Genomic DNA, 23,222 nt, shown 5'->3' with positions numbered 1-23,222 from the left:
GCTATTCACTTTTCAAGGTTTGTTTTCTGAGTTTACTGTGAGGTGACTGTGTTTTCTTATTCCAGACTCTTCCTTTTTCCTGTCTGGGCTACAGTTTCTTCATTGTTTCTCTGAGCTGTCTCTTCTCAGGCCCAGCTTCTCATCTAGATCCAATAAAGTCAAAACAGCCCAGCAGGTCTTATCTGGTGCTCACTTCAACTTATTTACCTTTCTCTTATAGTTATCTTCCTATTGCCCAGATTTCCCGCTATAGATCTGTGATTCATTACTATTTAAAGCCTTTGTCTTTCCCTGGAGGCACTAGAGGCATCTTTTAATTAACTATTAACAGTCAAACTTTAACAATTAGTTCTAGGTATTTAACATGAATCCACAGTAGGTTAAACATTTGCAGTGGGGGGGAGTAGGTGTGACTAAGAGTATTTCTCCCCTTATTCTCCCAAAGACAGTTTATTAAGTCCAAGCTTATTAAGAAGTAAACCTTTTTCTCATTTCTGGAAAGGTGATATTAAGAATTATCAAGTCATATAGGTGTACTGTATTTTAATTTTCTTACAGGTAAAGGTAGTGGTATTTGATAAGACTGGAACCATTACCCATGGAACCCCAGTAGTGAGTCAAGTAAAGATTCTAGTGGAAAGTAACAGAATGTCACGCAATAAGATCCTGGCCATTGTGGGAACTGCTGAAAGTAACAGTGAACACCCTCTAGGAGCAGCTGTAACCAAATACTGCAAGCAGGTACAGTTTTCCCCCTTGTTTATTAATGTTGTCATCTACTATTGGAATTACTCAGACCAAATCCAAACTGGCATTTGACTATGATTTATGTATATAGTTGATATGAGGCTTAGAGAGATTGCATTTCCTTATTTTGTTTTATAATATGTCTTAGATTCTTCATATAGAAAAATATAAAGATGAAAATAGGAATTAATTATAATCCTACACAGATAACTCCTGTTGACTAAAAAATATAGAAGTCATACATATTTATGGTAGGAAACTTCAGATAGTTCAGAGAGTTGCATAAGGAAAAGGGAAAGCCTCATCCCCTACCCACTTCTATAATTTGTCTCTCCAAACTAAGAAGTGTTAACCTGTTAATAATCTTTTTAAATAACAGTTTTTTGAGATACAATTCACATACTATAAAGTTTACGCTTGTAAAATGTACAATATAATAATTTTTAGTATATTCTCTAGTGTGCATCTATTAACCATGTTTAATGCATATAACAAAATATATGTATTATTTTTTAAACTTTACATAGAAAGGTCACACAATGACCTATATTTGGTACCTTGTTTTTAAATTTTATTAAATGATTTTTCCATATCAGGACATATAGATCTGCCTCATTATTTTTAATACTTCTATTCTATTCTGTTGTACAATTGGTTTTTGGCTCTTACAGTGTACAGTTAACATCCTTATCAGCTTTTGCAAGTTTATCTCTATGTTAAATGCCTATTAATGCAATTGCTAGAGCAAAGGATATATACAGTTAAATTCTGATCAATGTTACCAATGCCCATGTGACAAATATTACCAACAGGTACAGGGAAGGTTGTAACAATGTATACTTTCACCAGAAGTTATGACTGACAATTTCCCCACATTCTTACCAATACTATTTTTTCCAATATAATAAGTAAAAAATGTTAACTTGTTGATGGTTTGCTTTTCGTTTCCTTAATTATGAATAAGGTTGAGCATATTTTCATATGTCTGTTAACCATTTGAACTTCTTTTTCTGTAAACTGCTTGAATCCTTTGCCTATTTTTCCATAGATAGGATTATTTACCTTTTTCTCATTGCTTTGTAAGTTATCTCACATACTTTTATAGTTAAAATGTGACAATTTCTACTATTGATGTTGCCATTTCTTTCGTTATCTTTTTCCTTTTTACCTATTAACTATTACTGACCTGGCTTATTGACATCCACATGGAACAAAGGAGAGGATGAAGATAGAAAGAGCCAGAATTCCTTGGCTTACTAGAGACACAGAATTAGAGGCACTCTAGTAACTAAAGGCCCTGCTCTGTGTTTCCCTTTGCCCTGTACTGAACAGAAAATCTGACCTGGCAGAATTAAATATTTAACTTGTAACTCTCTACTGGAAAGGGCAGAGAATATAGGCAGAGAACAATGATAAACTGGCCATGTTTTCTTTCCCTAAGCTTGGTATACATTTTAGAGAGTAGAATTAAAACGAAGGATTCTGAGGTTCTCCTGTAATTCTGAACATTATGCTCAACAGTCTGTTCCTTCATCCTTATTAAAATCCACTTTTATTTAAAAGTAGGTGATAAAAGCTCCACAAGTCCTCCTCTGTGAGTATGTGTAGTAAAGGATTGAACTTGCCCAAAGGTTTGACCTTGGGCTCCAGCTCCTATGTGCTAACCTCTAAGTCCTTGGAGTGTGTGCTGCCTGATAAGAATGTCTCGGTTTACCTGGCAGCCTTGGGCTATGCCAGATAGTGTATGCTAATGATGTGATTTATGTGGGAGGCCTAGGGCCATGCTGTATCAGCTCAGCCTCTGGAAGGGCTAGAGACTAAGGTCAGCAATAGAGAGAGTCAATCATGTCTACATGACTGATCCCCAATAAAAACTCTGGACAGTAAAGTTCAAGGTGAGCATCCCTGGTTGGCAGCATTCCATACACATCATCATACATACTTGCTGGGTGAATTAAGCGCTATTCACATGACAAGACCTGTGGCCTTATTCCTAGTTCCCTGGAAGGGGACCACTGGAAGCACCATGCTGGATAACTCTTGAACCTGCCCTATGAACCTCTTCCCTTTGCTGATTTTAGTCTGTGTCCTTTCACTGCAATAAAACATAATAGTTAATACAAAGACCAAAAATATCCACTGTCAAATAGGCAATGGTAAGTGATAATTTTGTTCTAAATATTTATAAATAACTGGAAGTAATCTTTGATCTTGCTAATGATGACCTTGGATATTAGAACAATAGAGGAAATCCTTCTGTTTCTATTTATTAGGAGCTGGACACTGAAACCTTGGGTACTTGCATAGATTTCCAGGTTGTGCCAGGCTGTGGTATTAGCTGTAAAGTCACCAATATTGAAGGCTTATTACATAAGAATAACTGGAAGATAGAGGAAGATAATATTAAAAATGCGTCCCTGGTTCAGATTGATGCCAGTAATGAACAGTCATCAACTTCCATGATTATTGATGCCCGGCTCTCAAGTAAGCTAATTTTCTTTGTAGTACCAATTATGGGACAGTTACTAACATATGTCTAACTTTAAAATCCTGAACTGTTATATAAGAAATAAAAATTGACACTATGGTTTCATTCTTACCAATCAATTTACCATAGGCCTCTGATCGCTTCACTCAAGTTACTTAACATTTTCCAACTGTGCTCCTTGATTCCTCTATAGGGTGATGAGGCCTAGACTTAGCTGATCTTCCATTTCATTTTAGCTTGCTTTTATTTCTCATCATAGCTACTCCAAAGTTTTTATATCGTTCACACGATCCTGTGGCCTTACCCCTAGTTCCTTGAGCAAATTATGTGGCTTATTTTTCACATAGAAAAATTAAGGTTCCCAGACACATGCTCCTTCCTTTTTTCCCCCCAGATTTATTCCTTTTTCAGGGGAGGAATTATGCTTCATCTTGTCTAATGAATCCTCTCATCTTTGCTGGATTCCTCTCTTTCTTTCCCCCCCACCATATATATGATTTGGTTTAATTTAATTTAATTTTTTCCATCACTATCCCCTCTATGATGCTCTCTTCCACCTCCCTCCACCTCTCTCCCCTTCCCCCATCTCTTGATTCCTCAGGGACCTCCCTCTTTTTTTTTTTTCCTCACATGAGGATATTTTTTCCATTGCTTTTCAGAGAGTGGAAGGGAATGGGTGTGTGTGTGGGGGGAAACATTGATGTGAAAGAGAGACATCAACAGGTTCCCTCTTACATGTTCCCCAACTGGGAGCAGGGAGCAAACCTGCAACCCACGTACATGCTCTTGACTTGGAATCGAACCTGCAACCCTTCAGTGAGCGGGCCAGTGCTCTAACCACTGGGAACACCGGCTAGGGCATTCTCTCTGTCTTTCATGTCCCCTTGCTTCTTTACTTTTTAACTCTTTTTCTGTAGTATCTCCTCCTAAACATATAAACACTTCTTCCATCAAAATAATTGTATTTCCATCAACATTTTGTCCTATCTATTTTTCCCTTTATATCCAAATTTTTAGAAATAGTAGCCTAGGCTTGCTGAATTCACGTGTTCATGGCACCGTCTGGCTTCTGCCCCATCCATACTACTGAAACTATTCTGACACTTCTCAGTCTTCTGCCTGCATGACTTCACTAAAGCACTTGACAATGTTGACCATTTCTTCCTTCCTAAAACTCTTTCCTCCCTTTATTCCATGACCTTGCTTTCTCCAGATTCTCCTCTCACTTAACTTTAAGGCTGTTTTTTCTAATCCTCATCTGATTTCTCTTTTCTCCTGCTCTCAGGGTTTTGTTCTTTGTCTTTTTCTCATTTTACATACTCTCTCTGTACAATCTAATTCATGCCTATTGCTTATTCTACCACATGCCGGCTTCCACTGCCACTCTAAAATCCGTATGTCTGGCCAAGGCCTGTTTCTTGAGTTTCTTGTTGGTCTATCCATCTGCCCCAAAATTTCATATACCCACCTAAGTGTTCCACCACCTCCCCACCCATTTGTGCTCAAGTGATTTTGCTAACATGCAAAACTGATTATATTACTTTCTAATACCTTTTATTATGGTGGCTTATAACCTATTTTTTAAATTTTATTTTTGTTTAAAATATTACAGATGACCCTTTTTCTCCCCAATGACCCGTTCTCCCCAATGACCCCTTCCCGCTCCCCAGTCCCTCTCCCCACCATTGTCCATGTCCTTGGGTTGTGCATATATGCATATAAATTCTTTGGTTACTCTCTCCCCCTCCACCCACCCGCCCCCCTCCCTCCCTCTGACATTCGTCAGTCTCATCTATGCTTCCATGTCATTGAATCTATTCTGTTGATCAGTTTATTAAGTTCTTTAGATTCCACATATAAGCGAGATCATGTGATGTTTGTCTTTCTCTTCCTGGCTTATTTCACTTAGCATAATATTCCCAGGTCCATCCATACTGTCCCAAAGGGTATGGGATCCTTCTTCTTTACAGCTGCATAGTATTCCATGGTGTATATGTCCCACAGCTTTTTTACCCATTCATCTACTGATGGGCACTTGGGCTGTTTCCAGATCTCAGCTATTGAAAACTACGCTGCTATGAACATAGGGGTGCATATATTCTTTCTGATTAGTGTTTCAGGATTCTTAGGATATATTTCTAGAAGTGGGATCACTGGGTCAAAAGGAAGCTCCATTTTTATTTTTTTGAGGACCCTCCATACTGTTTTCCATAGTGGGTGCACCAGTCTGCATTCCCACCAGCAGTGTACCTGGGTTCCCCTTTCTCCACACCCTCGCCAGCACATGTCGTTTGTTGATTTGTTGATGGAGCCACTCTGACAGGTGTGGAGTGATATCTCTTTGTGGTTTTAATTTGCATCTCTCTGATGATTAGCGATGTTGAGCATTTTCTCAAGTGTCTCTTGGCCATCTGTATGTCCTCTTTGGAGAAGTGTCTATTCAAGTCCTTTGCCCATTTTTTAATTGAGTTATTTGTCTTCCTCTTGCTGAGTAATATGAGTTCTTTGTACACTTTGGAAATTAGCCCCTTATCAGATACATCCTTGGCAAATATGTTTTCCCAGACCGTGGGGTTCCTTTGTATTTTGAGGCTGTTTTCTTTTGCTGTGCAGAAGCTTTTTAGTTTGATGTGGTCTCATATGTTTATTTTTTCTTTTGTTTCTCTTGCCCTATGAGATGTATCAGTGAAAATTCCACTACGTGGGATGTCTGTGACTTTACTGCCTATGTTTTCTTCCAGGATTTTTATGGTTTCATGACTTACATTTAAGTCTTTTATCCATTTTGAGTTTATTTTTGTGTATGGTGAAAGTTGGTGGTCTAGTTTCATTTTTTTTACATGTATCTGTCCAATTTTCCCAGCACCACTTATTGAAGAGACTGTCTTTACTCCATTGGATGCTCTTGCCTCCTTGTCAAATATTAACTGACCATAATGGCATGGGTCTATTTCTGGTTCTGTTCCACTGATCTTTATGTCTGTTGTTGTACCAATACCAGGCCGTTTTGATTACAGTGGCGTTGCAATACAGTTTGAAGTGTGGTAATGTGATCCCTCCCACTCTGTTCTTTTTTCTCAAGATGGCTGCAGCTATTCGGGGTCTTTTTTGGTTCCATATAAATTTTTGAAATGTTTGTTCCAGATCTGTGAAATATGCTGTTGGTATTTTAATAGGAATTGCATTGAATTTATAAATTGCTGTGGGTAGTATGGACATTTTAATGATATTAATTCTTCCAATCCATGAACACAGTATATTCTTCCATTTGTTTATATCTTCCTCTATTTCTTTTTTCAGTGTCACGTAGTTTTCCGAGTACAGGTCTTTTACATCCTTGGTTAAGTTTATTCCTAGTTATTTTATTTTTTTAGTTGCAATGGTAAATGGGATTGTTTTTTTAGTTTCTCTCTCTAAAAGTTCATTGTTGGTGTATAAGAATGCCATTGATTTCCAGATGATTTTGTATCTAGCTACCTTGCCAAATTTGTTTATCAAATCTAGTAGTACTTTGAATGGAGTCTTTAGGGTTTTCTATGTACAATATCATGTCATCTGCAAATAATGACAGTTTTACTTCCTCCTTTCCAATTTGGATACCTTTTATGTTTTCTTCCTGTCTGATAGCTGTGGCTACGACTTCCAGTACTATGTTGAATAAGAGTGGTGTAAGTGGACATCCCTGTCTTCTTCCTGTTTTTAATGGAAATGGTTTTAGTTTTTGGCCACTGAGTATGATGTTGACTGTCGATTTGTCATATATGACCTTTATTATGTTGAGGTATGATCTCTTTATTCCCACTTTGCTGAGAGTTTTTATCAGAAATGGGTGCTGGTTTTTGTCGAATGCTTTTTCTGCATCTATTGATATGATCATGTGATTTTTGTCCTTCATTTTGTTTTTGTGATGTATCACATTTATTGATTTGTGGATGTTGTACCAGCCTTGCATCCGTGGAATAAATCCCACTTGGTCATGATATATGATTTTTTTAATGTATTGCTGGATCCAGTTTGCTGGGATTTTAGTGAGGATTTTAGCATCTGTGTTCATCAGAGATATTGGCCTGTAATTTTCTTTCTTTGTAGTGTCTTTATCTGGTTTTCGGATTAGGATGATGCTGGCCTCATAAAAAGAGTTTGGGAGTTATTCCTCCTCTTGAATTTTCTGGAATAGTTTGAATAAATAGGTGTTAATTCTTCTTTGAATGTTTGGTAAAACTCGGCTGTAAATCCATCTGGTCCAGGACTTTTGTTTGCTGGGAGTTTTTTGATTACTGCTTCAATTTCAGTAGTTGTATAACCTATTTTTGAATCATAAATCTTTGGAGGAATGTGATGAAAACTATGCTCACTCCTCAGAAAATTTCTGTTTCTGAGGTTTTTACAGACTCTAAAGCCCATTCGTGGAATTCTGTTAATGATCCCAACTTTACTGGCTCTCTGTCTCTTGCAGGGCAAAGTCCAGTCTTTCTGCACTTTGTTCACTATCTGTTCTCCGTGATATGTCTCTTGCTTCCCTGCACCACCCATCTTGTCTTTTTCCACTGCCAGCCCCACCCCCACACCATGTACTCTGTGTTCCATCCATATGGAACCTACTTACAGTTCCTCCTTACAGCGTGTCATCTCCTGTTTCATTTCATTTACAGTTTTCTCTGAATAATGTCCTTGTCCACAGTGGCATATCTGTCATGAACTTATTTTCATCTTTTTAAGACTCAGTTCACATCTCTCTTCAGTGAAGCCTTCACTGGCTGACATACATAGGCAAAGATATTTGCTCTTCTTTTTAAATCATAACTGTACTTAGTCTCTGTTATTGTACTAGGCACACTGCATGAAAATTCTTTATTTACCTGTCTGATTCTTCTAAACTGTAATTTCTTTTTATTTTTCTGTGAACTTCTGGTATCAAACACACTGATACATAGTAATTTTGTTCATTTGATAACTTTTATTAACTACTGTTCAAGACACTAAAGAATTAGCAGTGAGCAGAATAGACAAAGTCCCTATCTCATGAAACTTACATTCCTGATTAGAGAAAACAAGAAAGTGAGCAAATAAATATATATGTATATGTATATTATGTATGATGGAAGAAAATAAAGAAGGGTAAGGGATATAGGGAATGCTGGAAGTAGTGAGTCTTATTTTATATAGGATGATCAGGGTAGGCCTCACTGAGAAGGTGATATTTGAGCAAAAACCTGAGGAGGGGGAGGGAGAAAGTTATGTGAATATCTGTGATACAAGCATTTCAGACAGGAGGAATGTTAAGTACAAAAGTCTTGAGCCAGGACTGTGCTTGATTAGTTTCAGGAACGTCAAGGAGAACAGTGTGGCTAGAGCAGAAGAAATGCGTGGGAAGGGCATAAGAGATGAGGCCAGAGAGGCAGGTAGTGCAGGACTAGATCTGGTAAGGACTTTGAAAGGACTTGGGTTTTTGCCCTGCCTGATGTAAGCCACTGGAGAGTTTTAAATGTAGGAATGATGGAATATGACTTAACATTTTCAAATTATTACTCTGGCTGCTCTGGTAAATATACACTATTGGGGGAAGGGCACGGGCCAAAGCAGGGAGGTTAATTAGTGTCATAATCCAGATGAAAGATATTGGTTGCTTGGACTAGTGTGGTAACAGTAGAGGTCATAAGAATTGGTCAATTTCTAGATGTGTCTTAAAACTGGCAGACAATTTTTTTTCACAGATTGGATATGGTATAAGAGAAAAGGAGTCAAGAATCTTGCCAAGCATGAGAGTAGGAACTGAATTGTCTGGCATTAGGACAATTAGGACAATTTTCTGGCAGCTTTCTCCCAGAAGTGCTGCCAGAGATCATAATTCCTTTCATGAGCCCTTCCCCCACAGAACTGGCAGACGGGTGCCATATCTGAGACTCCATCAACCTACCTCACGCTCCCTAAAACCTGCCCCACCCAATTTGCAGGCCCACCCAAGCTGTTTCCAGTAGATTTTCCATACAAATGGCCTATCTTTGCTCATGCTTCAGATTTTCCTAAAATCTCTCAAACAAGCATCATCTGGCTTCAGTGTGTCCTGTACCTCTCACTAAGTAACCCCAGGCTTGGCACTAGCCACACCCAGCCTTGGATCACAGCTTGGCGTTGCTTGGGCCCCTCTAAACCCAGTACAAGTAGCAGCGATCTGCAGATCACTTTGTAGCTCATGCCAGGTGGCTCCAAGAAGAACACAGGTGGTAGCTGACCTTGGCCTGCACCTCCTGGGAGGTCCCAGAGCCAGTGCACCCAGTGGACAGCTTCAGACCACATCAGAGCACCACCCAGCCAATTCCACAAACGACACACAAGGGGCGGACTCAGTGGGCACTAGAGCCCCGCTGAAGTAAGTCCTGTTCTATGGGATGGGCCCCTGCACAGCTGATCCTCCATAGTGTTCAGAGATCGGTGGTTGGTGGTCACAGACAGCCCTTGCAGCTGAACAGTCTGGGGGCAAATGCCTCCCATTGACATGCCAACAGCAATCGAGGCTCAACTACAAGAGGAGAGTGTACACAGCCAACACCGGGGCCGCACCTCGAGTGCCCAGCTTGGGTGATTGGGGAGGCTGTGCCATTGGACCCTACAGGACACCTAATTTATTAGGCTACTCTACTGAGCCTGGGAGACAGAGCAGCTCTACCTAATACATAGAAGCAAACACAGAGAGGCTGATAAAATGAAGAGACAAAGAAACATGTCCCAAATGAAAGAACAGAACAAAACTCCAGAAAAGGAACTAAACAAAATGGAGACAAGCAATTTACTAGATGCAGAGTTCAAAACACTGGTTATGAGGATGTTCAGTGAGCTTGGGGGAAGAGTAATTAGATGAACTTAGAACTTCAAAAAGAGATAGGAAACGTAAAAGCAGAACTAGAAAACAATCCTGTCAGAAATGAAGAATACATTACAGGGAGTCACCAGTGGAGCAGATGAAGCAGAGGAACCATTACTCAGAGATTGGGAAGTCAAGGAAGCAGAAGATACCCAATCAGAAGAGCAAAAAGAATCCAAAAAATTAGCATAGTGTAAGAAGCTTCTGGGACAACTTCAAGCGCACCAACATCCCCATCATGGACGTGCCAGAAAGAGGAGAGAGAGAGCAAGAAATTGAAAACCTATTTGAAAAAATAATGACAGAAAGCTTCCCTAACTTGGTGAAGGAAATAGACATACAATTCTAGGAAGTGCGGAAAATCCCAAATAAGATGAACCCAAAGAGGCCCACACCGAGACACATCATAATTAAAATGAAAAAGTTTAAAGACAAAGAGAAAATCTTAAAAGCAGCAAGAGACAAGCAGTTAGTTACCTACAAGGGAGAGCCCATACGACTGTCAGCTGATTTCTCAACAGGAACTTTGCAGCCAGAAGAGAGTGGCAAGAAATATTGGAAGTGATGAAAAGCAAGGACCTACAACCCAGATTACTCTGCCCAGCAAAGCTAGCATTTAGAATCAAAAGACAGATAAATTACTTCCCAGACAACAAAAAGCTAAAGGAGTTTATCACCACCAGACCATTATTATATGAAATGTTAAAGGGTCTTCTTTAAGAAGAAGAAGAAGAAAAAGATCAAAACTATGAACAATGGGGTGGGATTGGGATGGAGGGGGTCAGGGAGTGAAAAAAAGGGGTTATCTGTAATACTTTCAACAACAAAGATATATTTTTAAAACTGTGAACAACCAAATGGCAATAAATACATATCTATCAACAACTGAATCTACAAAACAAAAGGAACAAGCAGAACAGAAACAGACTCATAGATATAGAGAACATTTTTTTTTTTTAAATATATCTTTATTGATTTCAGAGAGAGGAAGGGAGAGGGAGAGAGGGAGATAGAAACATCAATGATGAGAGAGTCATTGATCTGCTGCAGCCTGCAACCGGGGCATGTGCCCTGACCGGGAATCAAACCCTGATCGCCTGGATCCTAGGTCGACACTTAACCGCTGAGCCACGCCCAGCTGGGTGATACAGAGAACATTTTGACAGTTGCCAGATGGGAGAGGAGTTGTGGGGATGGGTGGAAAAGGTGAAGGGATTGAGGAGTACAGATTGGTAGTAACAGAATAGTCATGGGGATGTAAAGTACAGCATAGGGAATATAGTCAATAGTATTCTAATAACTATGTATGGGGCCAGGTGGGTGCGAGATTTATCGAAATGATCACTTAGTAAGTTATGTAGTGTCTAGTCACTGGGTTGTACACCTGAAGCTAACATAATAATGTATGTCAACTCTAATTGAAAAAGAGAAAAGAGAATTATGCCAAGGTTTATGGTCTAAGCAATTCAGAAGGGTAGAGTTGCCATTTAAATAAGATGGGGAAGACCACAGCAGGGGCAATATTGAGGAAAACTGATCAGGAGTTAGTTTTCAACATGTAAATTTTGAGTGCCTATTAGATATTCAAGTGGAGATGTCATAGAAACGGAACTATCAAGTAGGCAGTTGGCTGCACAAGACTGGAGTTCAAGGAAACAGACTGGATTGGAGATACGGGTTTGGGAGATCCACTTACTGGTCTGTGTTGTCCAATATGGTAGCCACTAGTTATATGTGACTTGTAAACTTTGAGTAAAGTGAAATTTAATTTAAAATCCAGCCCTTCAACCATTGAACAGAGAGGATATAGAACATTTCCGTCACCAAAGAAAATTATTGGACAGCACTGCTATAGATGGTATTTAAAGCCATGAGACTGGATAAGATCAATAAGCAGTGAGAGTAGATGGAGGGTAAAAAGGAGGTTTAAGGATTGAGCCCTGCAGCACTACAAATTAAGAGGTCAGGGCAATGAGGAAGAACCAGAAAAGAAGACTGATAAGTGAGTGAGGAGGTAATTTATAAGAATGTGGTGTCCTAGAAGCCAAGTGAAGAAAGAATTTCAAGGAGTGAGTGATTATCTGTAAAATGCTGCTAATAGGGCAAGTAAAATGAGGACTGATAATTTGCCATTAGGTTTATTAAAGTAAAGGTCGCTGGTGTACTGTGTGAACAATTCTTTGAAGTAGTTGAAACAAAAGCTTTATTGGAGTGGGTTCACAAGAGAATGGGAAGATATGAATTGGAGCTAGCCAATAGAGTCAACACTTTTGAGAAGTTTTGCTATATGTACAGAAGCAGAGAAATGGGAAGGTAGCTAGAGAAGTGAGATCAAGAGAGGTTTTTTTAAAAGACAGGACTATAGTGTAGAGAGAAAATTTGATTATGTAGGAGAGAGAGGGGTGAGTTGTTAGAGAGATGTTTGTAGAATATGCAGAGGAGGGGGAGCTGGTACACAAGTGGAGAGGTTGTCCTTAAATGGGAGCAGGGGCAGTATATAAAAGCAGAAGGGAAGCTAGGTTCATGTGTACACAGGTACAGCTGAGTAGATGTGGCAATGAGAGCTTGTAGAAGTTCTCTTCTGATTGCTTTTATTTTCTTTCTGAAGTAGGATGCAGAGTCATCCTCTGGTATGAGAATGGGCGAAGAGATCTAGAAGGAATGGAGAAGGAATGGACTAGGGAAGCATAGAATTGCCAGATAGCACTAAGAGCCCACTTAAAGTTAATGATCACATGTTTGCACGTGAGACATCAGTATGGTTGTATGTTTTCATTCAACCACATTCAGCTACTGATCCGCAATAAATATGTTTAATGTAATTCAACTGCTTTGGAAGGTCAAAGGGAAAGGCAAAAGGGAAAGCTTCACCAAGAAAGTAACATTTGAACTGGCTCCTGAAGAGTATGGTGGAGTTTGGTATTTTGAGAGGAGGGGTAAGGACGTTCCAGGTGGAGGCAACAGCATATGTGAAGGCCCAGAGGCATGGAAGAGCAGAGTATCTTCAAAATTTGGAAATCAGTGTCGTAGGCTGCATTCTATTCAAAATACAATGTTTAGACAGGAAGAACGTGCCTCATGGGGTAGTTAGAAATATAAAATGAGCTCATTAAATGTTATTTCTGTACTTTCTTTCAGATGCTTTTTTATACTCAGATGCTCTTAATGCTCAGCAGTACAAAGTCCTCATTGGTAACCGGGAGTGGATGACTAGAAATGGTCTTGTCATTAATAATGATATAGATGATTCCATGACTGAACATGAGAGAAAAGGTCGTACTGCTGTATTGGTGGCAGTTGATGGTAAGGTTTTCCATAAGTACACTATGACTCAATTTTGTGATCTCAGCTCTTGTTTTATGTGTACTTTTGAGAGACTTCTGAACTCTAAGAATTATTCAAAAGAGCTTGAATGCAAAGTGAAATTGTTATCAATACATAATTGTTACAGATTAATTTAAAATTCTCTTGCATTCGCCTGGCTTTATTTTCATCCCTAGTCTATGCTGTGTGTTTTTTTAAAAAAAGCTAATCAAGGATTTTTTAAAACCTAAAAATAACATAACATTAAGTGAATAGCAAAGTAAAATAATATTTATAATCTCATCATCTTAACACAGTGTCAGTTTTAATTGTATATATTCCATTTCTGGTATATATATATATATATATACACATACACACACACACACACACACATTCATACACAGAATTACACTATTAGTACATATACTATTTTTAAATGGTTGCATTTTATTGTATGTAAATTTTACCTCAATAAAATTGAATAAAAAATTAAAACTTCTTATACACATACTATTTTTTTTGCTTTATTTTATTTAATACTAAATATTTTCCAATTTTATTTTAACGCTACATAATTTATTAAACTTTTACACTCTAATTAACTTAATCACTCCCCTGTTGGAAATTTAAGCTATTCTGATATCTCATTATTGTAAATAACACTGCAATAAACATCTTGAGGTTTTAAGTGCTTTCTTTTTTTTTTAAATATATCTTTATTGATTTCAGAGAGAGGAAAGGAGAGGGGGAGAGAGAGAGAAACATCAATGATGAGAGAGTCGTTGCTAAGCGGCCTCCTGCACGCACTCGACTGGGGGTGGGGATCGAGCCTGTAACCCGGGCATGTGCCCTGGCCCGGAATCAAGCCCCGATCACCTGGATCCTAGGTCGCCGCTCAGTTGCTGAGCCACACCCGGCCCGGCACAAAATTCTTTTGTTTTTGAAAATTTAAGTCAGTATATTTTTCTGCTTTCTCCATATTCCAAGCTCTCTTCTGGTGTTCCTATATTAGATGTGCTGTGTGGCTTGATAGCTATTGCCGATACAGTGAAGCCTGAAGCAGAATTGGCTGTCCATATTCTGAAAACTATGGGCTTAGAAGTAGTTCTGATGACTGGAGACAACAGTAAAACAGCTAGATCTATTGCTTCTCAGGTAATTGGTTTACTTAGTTGTTGGAGTGGGGTATGTGGTAACTTCTAATTCTTAATATACATTTCCTTTCTTCCCTTCAGATGCTAAAAAATTCATATTATCTATTATTTTCATTATCCCTGAGTAGACATATCTGGTTCCTTAAAGAATCGGCATGCTATTTCAGGCAGGAATTTGGGCTTTGAGTTCTACTGTAATAAGTAAAAAGCTATTTGCTTAGTTCATGAGATGGTTAAGTGACATTGTGCACCAGTTTCTGTTGATGCTTCCTTTGAAATGTTGCTCATATTTTTCACAGGTGCTGCCAGGCTAGGCCAGGCTCTAAGCCTCTTATGCCTAAAATACAGCACTAGCTCCATGCGCTACCCTCTCCAGTCCATCCTGAGCACCACTGATGAAACCACCTTCCTTGTGCACCACTTGACATACCATTTTTCTGCTACTGACACTCACATTTGCCTTATTTCAAAACTTTTCTCGTATTAGTCTTTTCTTCTTAGGAATGCCTTGTCTCTTCTATTAAATAACACAAGTAATATATTAATACATTCTTGTATAAAAATACTGAAGGATATAAAGTAAAAAGTTTGTCACCCTTTTCCCAAGCTCCCTATCAAGTCCTATCACCTATACTTTTTCATATGTATACATGTTTATATACAAATGTATAGTTCTGGTATTTTCAACATAAATTGGATCATTTTTGTATAGATTGTTTAGCAGTTTGCTTTTTTTACATAATAATATATATGCCTTAGGGTTTTGTCCATGTCTGAACATATAAAGTTATTTATTTTTTCTAAATTGCTACAGGGAATTCCATGGTCTGGCTGTATCATCATTTATTTAGCCATTCCTCTAATGATGGGCATTTAGGTGACTTGAAAATTTTGTTGTTACAGGGTAGTAATGTGCATCCTTGGGCATACCTCTTTTTGTGCATGTACATGTACGTTCAAAATATAGCTAGACGTGGAGTTGCTGAACCAAATGATGTGTGCACTTTGATAGATGCTGCCTAATACCGTCCAAAAAGACAGTACCAATTTACACATTCACCAACAGTGTATAAGGGAGCTCATCTCTTACTATCACTGGATATTACCAGTCTTTTAAAATCTAGACATCTGGTGGGTGGGAAATGATGGCTTATTATTGCTGAGTTATATTTCAGGTAGTCAGTAATATTTCTTGAATTGAGTCTATTTTTTCTGTTGTAGGTTGGCATTACTAAGGTGTTCGCTGAAGTTCTACCTTCCCACAAGGTTGCTAAGGTGAAGCAACTTCAAGAGGAGGGGAAACGGGTAGCAATGGTAGGAGATGGAATCAATGACTCCCCAGCTCTGGCAATGGCCAATGTTGGAATTGCTATTGGCACAGGCACAGATGTAGCCATTGAAGCAGCTGATGTGGTTTTGATAAGGGTAAGTCCTGTAGCCTGAACTTTGAGCAGTGTAAGTCTGCTCTACGTGGTCAGGGATAGTGTCATAAAGTATATCGAGCGGGACAGTTCTGTTCTTCTAATTCCCATGCTCCCAGCTATTGAGACTGGGAGAATTTGAGATGGGTGTGTGATGAGTCTTACCAGTTACTTCCAGAGTTTCTCAGTCCAGTGAAGCAAATGAGAATGACAAGTTTCTAAAGTGAAGAACAAGATTTGGGAACATACTTAGAATAAAATCATCTTCAACAAATACTGAGGTTATTTTAATAGCATTTAATCCTTCTACCAGCATACAACCCTAAATGTGTTTTCAGAACCCTGAGAAAAACTCATGGAAAACATCTTCCAAGGCTGACTCAAATTTTTAGCAATATATGAGGTTTGTCGTTAAATCACATATTACCCCAAGGTACATGTCATCTTCAATGTACACAGTATCAAATGCAAAAATTTCTAGTTAGAATCTCTCACTAATATCACAAATATTTCTGTTCTCAGAATGATCTTCTGGATGTAGTGGCAAGTATTGATTTATCAAGGAAGACAGTCAAGAGAATTCGGATAAATTTTGTCTTCGCTCTAATTTATAATCTGGTTGGAATTCCCATAGCTGCTGGTATGTGACTGTTAACTAGTATTGCTTTTTCCTCTGAAGTCATTAGAGACCTATTATTTTGGAAGTTTTAGTGTTTTTATTAGTTTTGAGCTCATTTTTTATATGTAGCCTGCTTATGTGCTGAGAGGTAATATTAAAATCAACAGTTTTAATTTTCAACAATGTTCATTATAGTCTAGAATGTAGAAGCATTCTCTCAGGTTTATTTTATTTTACTTTATATTTTTCTCCAAGTTTACATTTTGAAAAATTCTAAACTTACATAGGCAGGGAAAAAATGATACAATGAAAATCTGTATACACTTAACCTAAATTCATCAATTAATAATATTTTGTTACATTGCTTCATCTCTTTCTCCATATATTCTCATTTATATATTGCTTAAGAGAACAAATTTACCATTAATCTCACTACCCAAACACAACTACTGTTAGCATTTCGTCTATTTACTTCTGGTCTTTTTTACTCTGCATCAGTTTTTGTCTTGTCACATAGTTGTAATTATAACGTACAGAGAATTTTCTGCTCTTCGTGTAATGTTATAATAGCCAACAGATTTTTCTTTAAGTTTGGGGACCAGATGAGAGAGAGAAATTGAATGAAGGAATATGATCAAGAAAAAGCAATTTAGAATTGTTTAATAAACATCTGATAATCTCCCGTATTTAAGGGCTTGGTAGAAGTTAGTAATAACATAAGAGAAATAGTTGTCACTTTCTTCTTCTTGTCTCTGGTTTGAGAGCCAAAGAAAGGCATAAAATGACATGAGGGCAATTTCAAAGCTGTTGATAAACACACAAATGCTGAGAGGACAAAGTAAAAGAACAATCAAAATCCAGAAAGATTAGCTCTAGCCAGGTAGCTCAGTTGGTTAGAGTGTTCACCCAATAAACCAAGGTTGTGGGTTCCAATCCCCGGTGAGAGCACATACAAGAATCAACCAATGATGCATAAATAGTTGGAACAACAAATCGATGTTTCTCTATCTCCCCCCTTTCCTCCCTCTCTCTCAGATAAATAAATTTTATTATTTTTTTAAATATGTCTTTATTGATTTCAGAGAGACGAAGGGAGAGGGAGAGAGAGAGAGAGAAACATCAATGATGAGAGAGTCACTGATCAACTGCCTCCTGCACGCTCCCTGCTGGGGATGAAGCCCGAAACCGGGGCATGTGCCCTGACCGGGAATCGAACCCTGATCTGGATCATAGGTTGTTGCTCAACCGCTGAGCCACACCGGCTGGGCTCAGATCAATAAATTTTTAAAAACCCAGAGTAACTAATTCATGGAGCAAGTGATTTTTAAAAAAATATATGTAACTAATGTATGACCACTGTATAAAAAGTAAAAAAAAGCAGATAAGTACATAAAAAATTAAAAATACAATAAGGCTATCTTATCCCCATCATATGAGCAAATATTAAAATGTCTGTCAAAACCAAGTGTGGATGAGTTTGTAGAACATGAACTCTCATTCCCTGTTGATGGTATGTGTGTGATCTGGTACAGTCACTTGGAAAGCAACTGAGGAATATCCACCTAAAGTTGAAAATGTGCCCATGTTAAACCCGGCAGCTTCACCTCTAGGTGTATACTCTAGGGTAATTATCAAACGTGTGCAGGGAAACATGCACATGAATGTTCACAGCAACACTCTATCAGTGAAAAATTGGCAACCACATAAATCTCCACCAACAGGAAGATAAATTGCTGAATAAATATCAAGTGAGGAAATGATTCGTAAATACATATTAGAAACATTGGTGATGTTTAGTACTATCTGCTATAGCTAATTCACATTTGTTTCCTAGGAGTGTTTATGCCCATTGGTTTGGCTTTGCAGCCTTGGATGGGATCTGCTGCAATGGCTGCTTCATCTGTTTCAGTAGTACTTTCCTCTCTCTTCCTTAAACTGTAAGTATGATGGCTTGCTCACATTTATATTTTATATTCCTTTTATCATCCTCAGTCAGTCTTGGTAGGTTTTATTCTTGCAGTGATCAATGATAAGCCCAAACTGTCTTAATAATGAATGCTAGCCATGTAATTCTCACCTTATGTAGTCTATCCATAGTCAGCATAAGCACCAGGTGGGGTAAAATTGAGTACATTGGCTCTGAGAGGTAGGATTTCTGATCGTGTGACTACACACAATTCCTATTGAGCTACTTTCCTAGCAGGGTTCAGCCTTTGTACATTTTATACCAGGCAAAAATCTCTTTTCATTTTTTAATGTAACAAGCATCTAATTCACATTTGGTTATTTCAAACTAGTGTACTTTTGCATGTGTCCAGTTATAGGAAACCAACTTATGAGAATTACGAACTGCATTCCCGAAGCCAGATGGGACAGAAAAGTCCTTCAGAAATCAGCGTTCATGTCGGAATAGATGACACCTCAAGAAGTTCTCCTAAACTGGGTTTGCTGGACCGGATTGTTAATTACAGCAGAGCCTCCATAAACTCACTACTGTCTGATAAACGGTCCCTAAATAGCGTTGGTATCAGTGAACCTGACAAGCACTCACTCCTGGTGGGGGACTGTAGGGAAGATGAGGACACTACAGTGTAACAGGCCACACAGAGCGCTTCGAGCTCGTGTTGTTATGCACTGACGCCGCATTCATGATGTCACCTTAGCTTTTCAAACTATTGTGGAAGGATTTTGTGTAGGTGTCATGCTCTTATATTAGGGATTCTATTTGAATTGCATTTTTCTAATGGCAAAAATAAAGTTTTCAAGACATCAGCTCTGAACCCAGCGTTATTTAAAATGAATTTTCAGTATTTTTTGTTTTCACTAGCAACAGATCAAGTAGGCGGGTGAGGTTTACAGCAGGCCCTGCAATTGAAGATTGCCAAGCTGCTGCTACAGTGATACACGATTTTTTTATTTGACAAAAACAAACAAACAAACAACCTCAAGAAAAGGATAATTAAAAATTTGAAGATTTGAGAGCATGACCTTAAGGAGGTTCTTCAGCCTTCATCCCTGTCAGATTGGGAAACAGTGGCTTTCAGAGCAGTGTGTGAAGCATCTAGGTTTAGAAGGAAAACAGTAGAAACTGTTTTAAAATAGATGTGCCTTCAGTACTACAGGCTTTCTTCCCCGCTTAGTCTCCCTGCCTCTTTGTCTTTGTAGTTGCTTTCTTAGATGACCCAGTATGTTTTCTTTTGTATCTCCTTTTGAGTAAGCTAAGTGTAGGTGGTTTTTCATTGATAAAAAATAACTGACAATATTTCTAATATCTTGTTCTTTTCTTTCCCTTGTAGTTCAAAAGACTTTAAAGGTCCATAGCGTTCCCTGCTTCCCATCTTTCCATTGTTATTAAAAGTATATCAGATTTCTTCCTTCAGTGACTCCCTCACTTGGTGCAAGCTTTCAATTCACTTCCACTGAGTTCGGCTCTAGGCTGTTCTTTGTGTAGTCTGTCAGCCTCAGTCCAGAAACTTAAGATTTGATTTTTTCAAAGATCAAAGATTTTTCAAAGATTTTTATTTTATTTTTTTACCATCTTTAACATATACGGGTCATATAAAATTACCTGGATTCACTAAACTTGTCCTCTTATGGACAGAATATAAGACCTTCGCTGGTATATATAATTTAACAGATTTTAATTGTCTTTTAGTGTTTTAGATAACCACTCAAAATGACTTTAAAATAATGCTATTACACAAAACTGCTTTTACCAAAAATACAATAAATTGTAATGGAGAAATGAGAATTTCCCTAGGTGTGATACCTTTCAGGCAAATCTATACTGTTCTCCAGTTTGAAACATTTACACTTGCTAATTAGTGTGATTGGCAAATTCAGAGGCTTGTTTTTATTACTATATAAATTTAGAAATTTCCCCTGTGAATGCCTGAGAGTTAATACGTTGGCCAGAGATCTGGCACTGTACTTGTATCACTATTTAAATTTCCTTGTTAATTGTAAGATGGATTTCATATGTAGAATATGTAAGTGAACTCGTAAATTTCCAATATTTTGTTCTCATTGCCATATGTAAAGCTGCTAGCACAGTGCCTAGCACATAGGGTTTGTACTCAGTAAATGTTAATTTTTTTCTCCACGTGAGGTCAGTAATAAATATTAAAAGTCATTGTTATAGGGCAGAGTCTGAAATCAGGTGGTAGTGGGGGATGGGTTTCTTCCTAGTCTACTTTCCCTCTTATCTTTTCATGCACACACAAAAAAAGTTTACAACATTATTCCATGTTGTCTTTTCAGATTTAGAAAAGATCTCATTTTTATCTCAGCTATTTTAAAGAGAGAACTGAAACTTGATGAAGGTGCTATTAATCTAGAAAGGCAAACCCATTTTAATGAAACAAGAATGAGTTTGTATGTCTAGGCTCTTAGACCAATGCCTATGCCATCTTCCATGCTACCAGTTTGAATATTAATATGTTTCTTATTTTAATTCCAGTGGCCCATCATACTATAACTTGTTTCTTCCAGAAGAAACAGTTAATATGACAGGTGTATATTAGACTTTTGAAAAAAGAAGCATCTCTCTCTCACTCACTCTCTGTCTCTTACTTTTTTCTTCTCTCTCTCTGAAGCACTTGCAGATAGCCAGCTACTACTTTTATTATTATGTATATGTTTGGGTAGTGTTCTTGCCCCACCTTGCAGGGGACCCACATCATAGGATAGTGAGAAGAGCAGCCTATAGTCTGGGAAAAATCAAGGATATAATTTCAGCCCTTACTACCAGAACACAAAACATGCTGTTTAGAAAGAATCTTGCTTTAAATATCTGTAGCCATCTTTGAATTCTCTACAAGTTTTGTGGGGAGTTTTTTTGCAACCCTGAATTCCCATTAGCTTCATAGAGCAGCTATATTGACAGGAGAGAGAGGTGATTTATGCAGTGGATCAGAAACACTCCTTTCAATTAGTAACTAGCATTAAGTAACTGGTTACTAGTGAGAACAAATTTTATAAATGGGTGTGTATGTGTGTATGTCTATGCATGTACATATATAAATACATGTATATGTACACACACATATTACCATATAGAAGGAAAATAGGTTGACAGTAGTCCCTCTTATCCATGGGAGAATGTTCCAAGACCCCCAGTGGATGCCTGAAACCTCGGATACAACCAAACCCTATGCATGCTGTGCTTTTCCCTATACATACATCCTTTTCACCTAAAGAAAGCATTGTATGGCTTCTCTCTGCATATCCAAATTGCCAGCATCGCTACTCTTGCACTTTGGGGCCGTCATTAAGTAAAATGAGGGTTACTTGAACACAAGCACTGTGAGACCATGACAGTCAATCTGATAACTGAGACGGCTCCTGAGTGAGTAATGGGTGGGGGGTGCATACGGTGAGGACGCGCTGGGCAGAGGGCTGATTCCTGTTTCGGGTGGGACGGACCAGGACAGCGTGAGATTACATCACAATACCCAGAATTTAAAACTTATGAATTGTCTTTTTCTTGGAATTTTCCATTTAAGATTTTTGGACCATGGTTGACCGTGGATAACTGATGGGGCAGTGAAACCACAGATAAGGAGGGACTACTGTACACTTGAATTTAATATTTGGAGCTCTTTCTTTGTTATTCCTTCATCGCTCTTCTGTACTCACTCAGCAGCGTGCCCTCCGTGCAAGTTAGCAAGGGTGTTTTGATTTCCAGTGCTGGTTTGGACTCAACTACGGGGCGCCTTTTATCTTCAATATCCAAAGATGCCTTTTGAATTTCAAAGGTTAAAACATAACTAAAGTATTTAGTGTTGTAGTATAAAGAAGTATGGTTGTTATTTGTGAAAATAGAAATGTTATTTTTCCTGGTTTAGTATCAACATTTTAGAGTGTTAAATTTGATGTCTTGTGAACAAATAATTTTATATTGTGCTTTAACTTTTTAAAAGTTATTCTTTTTTCAGGTGTATTCTTTGTTCAGAATGCTTAAATAGGACTGTAGATGGACATTTCCAAAAATTTAAGTGTACATATCTTTTATGTACACAGCTTAAAATCAAGAATGTATGTTCTTAGAGAATTTTTCCATTACTTGTGGATCTTGCTTTAAAATTATTTTTCTTAGTATTTATTTTACTCCTGTTATTTTTTGGGGGTGAGACATCTGGCTATTGGTTATTTTAATGAGAATAAAAACAATCCTGGAATCACTCCCTTTGGATTTTTTATTTGTTTAGTTCTTTTCTATATTTAAAATATTATTTTACCAAATATAAAAATATATAGATTCATGCCAAATTATTAGCTACTTTTCCACTGGTTTTCTTAGTCCCTCCGAAAGTTTATCTGGTATGAGTAACCAGATAAAGCACATGAGCAAGGATTCTTGTTCTTTGATTAAAAGAGCTTCTGTAATAGCATCGATAATAAATGCCTTTTGTAGCCAAAACCAGGTGTCTCAGCCTTACGTTTTTAGTTCAAGAAATGTTTAAACATTGTTAAACATCGATTGTTTGCTACCCAAACAGCAGTGGGTGATGTTGTGCAATAATCATCTACGATAGTCAAGATGTTTAGTAGTTTGTTTTTTCCATAAGCATGTAATTGATCTTATTTTGATCTGCCAAGGATGTGCCTTCAACTTTATAATTAT

At 37.9% G+C, this 23,222-nt stretch overlaps 1 protein-coding gene across 2 annotated transcripts in view; it reads left to right on the top strand.

The window, feature by feature from the left end:
• Nucleotides 1-22,778, top strand: part of ATP7A (ATPase copper transporting alpha) — a 139,556-nt gene extending 116,778 nt beyond the window's left edge. For both annotated transcript variants that reach the window (XM_016207263.2, XM_087829450.1), the window contains 8 exons: nt 559-741; nt 3,021-3,231; nt 13,236-13,400; nt 14,416-14,558; nt 15,779-15,982; nt 16,501-16,618; nt 18,432-18,534; nt 18,916-22,778. In XM_016207263.2, coding sequence (XP_016062749.2) covers nt 559-741; nt 3,021-3,231; nt 13,236-13,400; nt 14,416-14,558; nt 15,779-15,982; nt 16,501-16,618; nt 18,432-18,534; nt 18,916-19,192 — 1,404 coding nt within the window. In that variant the 3' untranslated portion in view covers nt 19,193-22,778. The remainder of the gene's footprint in view (nt 1-558; nt 742-3,020; nt 3,232-13,235; nt 13,401-14,415; nt 14,559-15,778; nt 15,983-16,500; nt 16,619-18,431; nt 18,535-18,915) is intronic.
• The last annotated feature ends 444 nt before the right edge of the window (nt 22,779-23,222 follow it).

This window comes from Miniopterus natalensis, chromosome X (assembly GCF_054644295.1).
Source record: "Miniopterus natalensis isolate mMinNat1 chromosome X, mMinNat1.hap1, whole genome shotgun sequence".
NCBI lineage: Eukaryota > Metazoa > Chordata > Mammalia > Chiroptera > Miniopteridae > Miniopterus > Miniopterus natalensis.
Note: the sequence above shows the minus strand (reverse complement) of the source record. Positions and strands in the feature narration are given on the sequence as shown.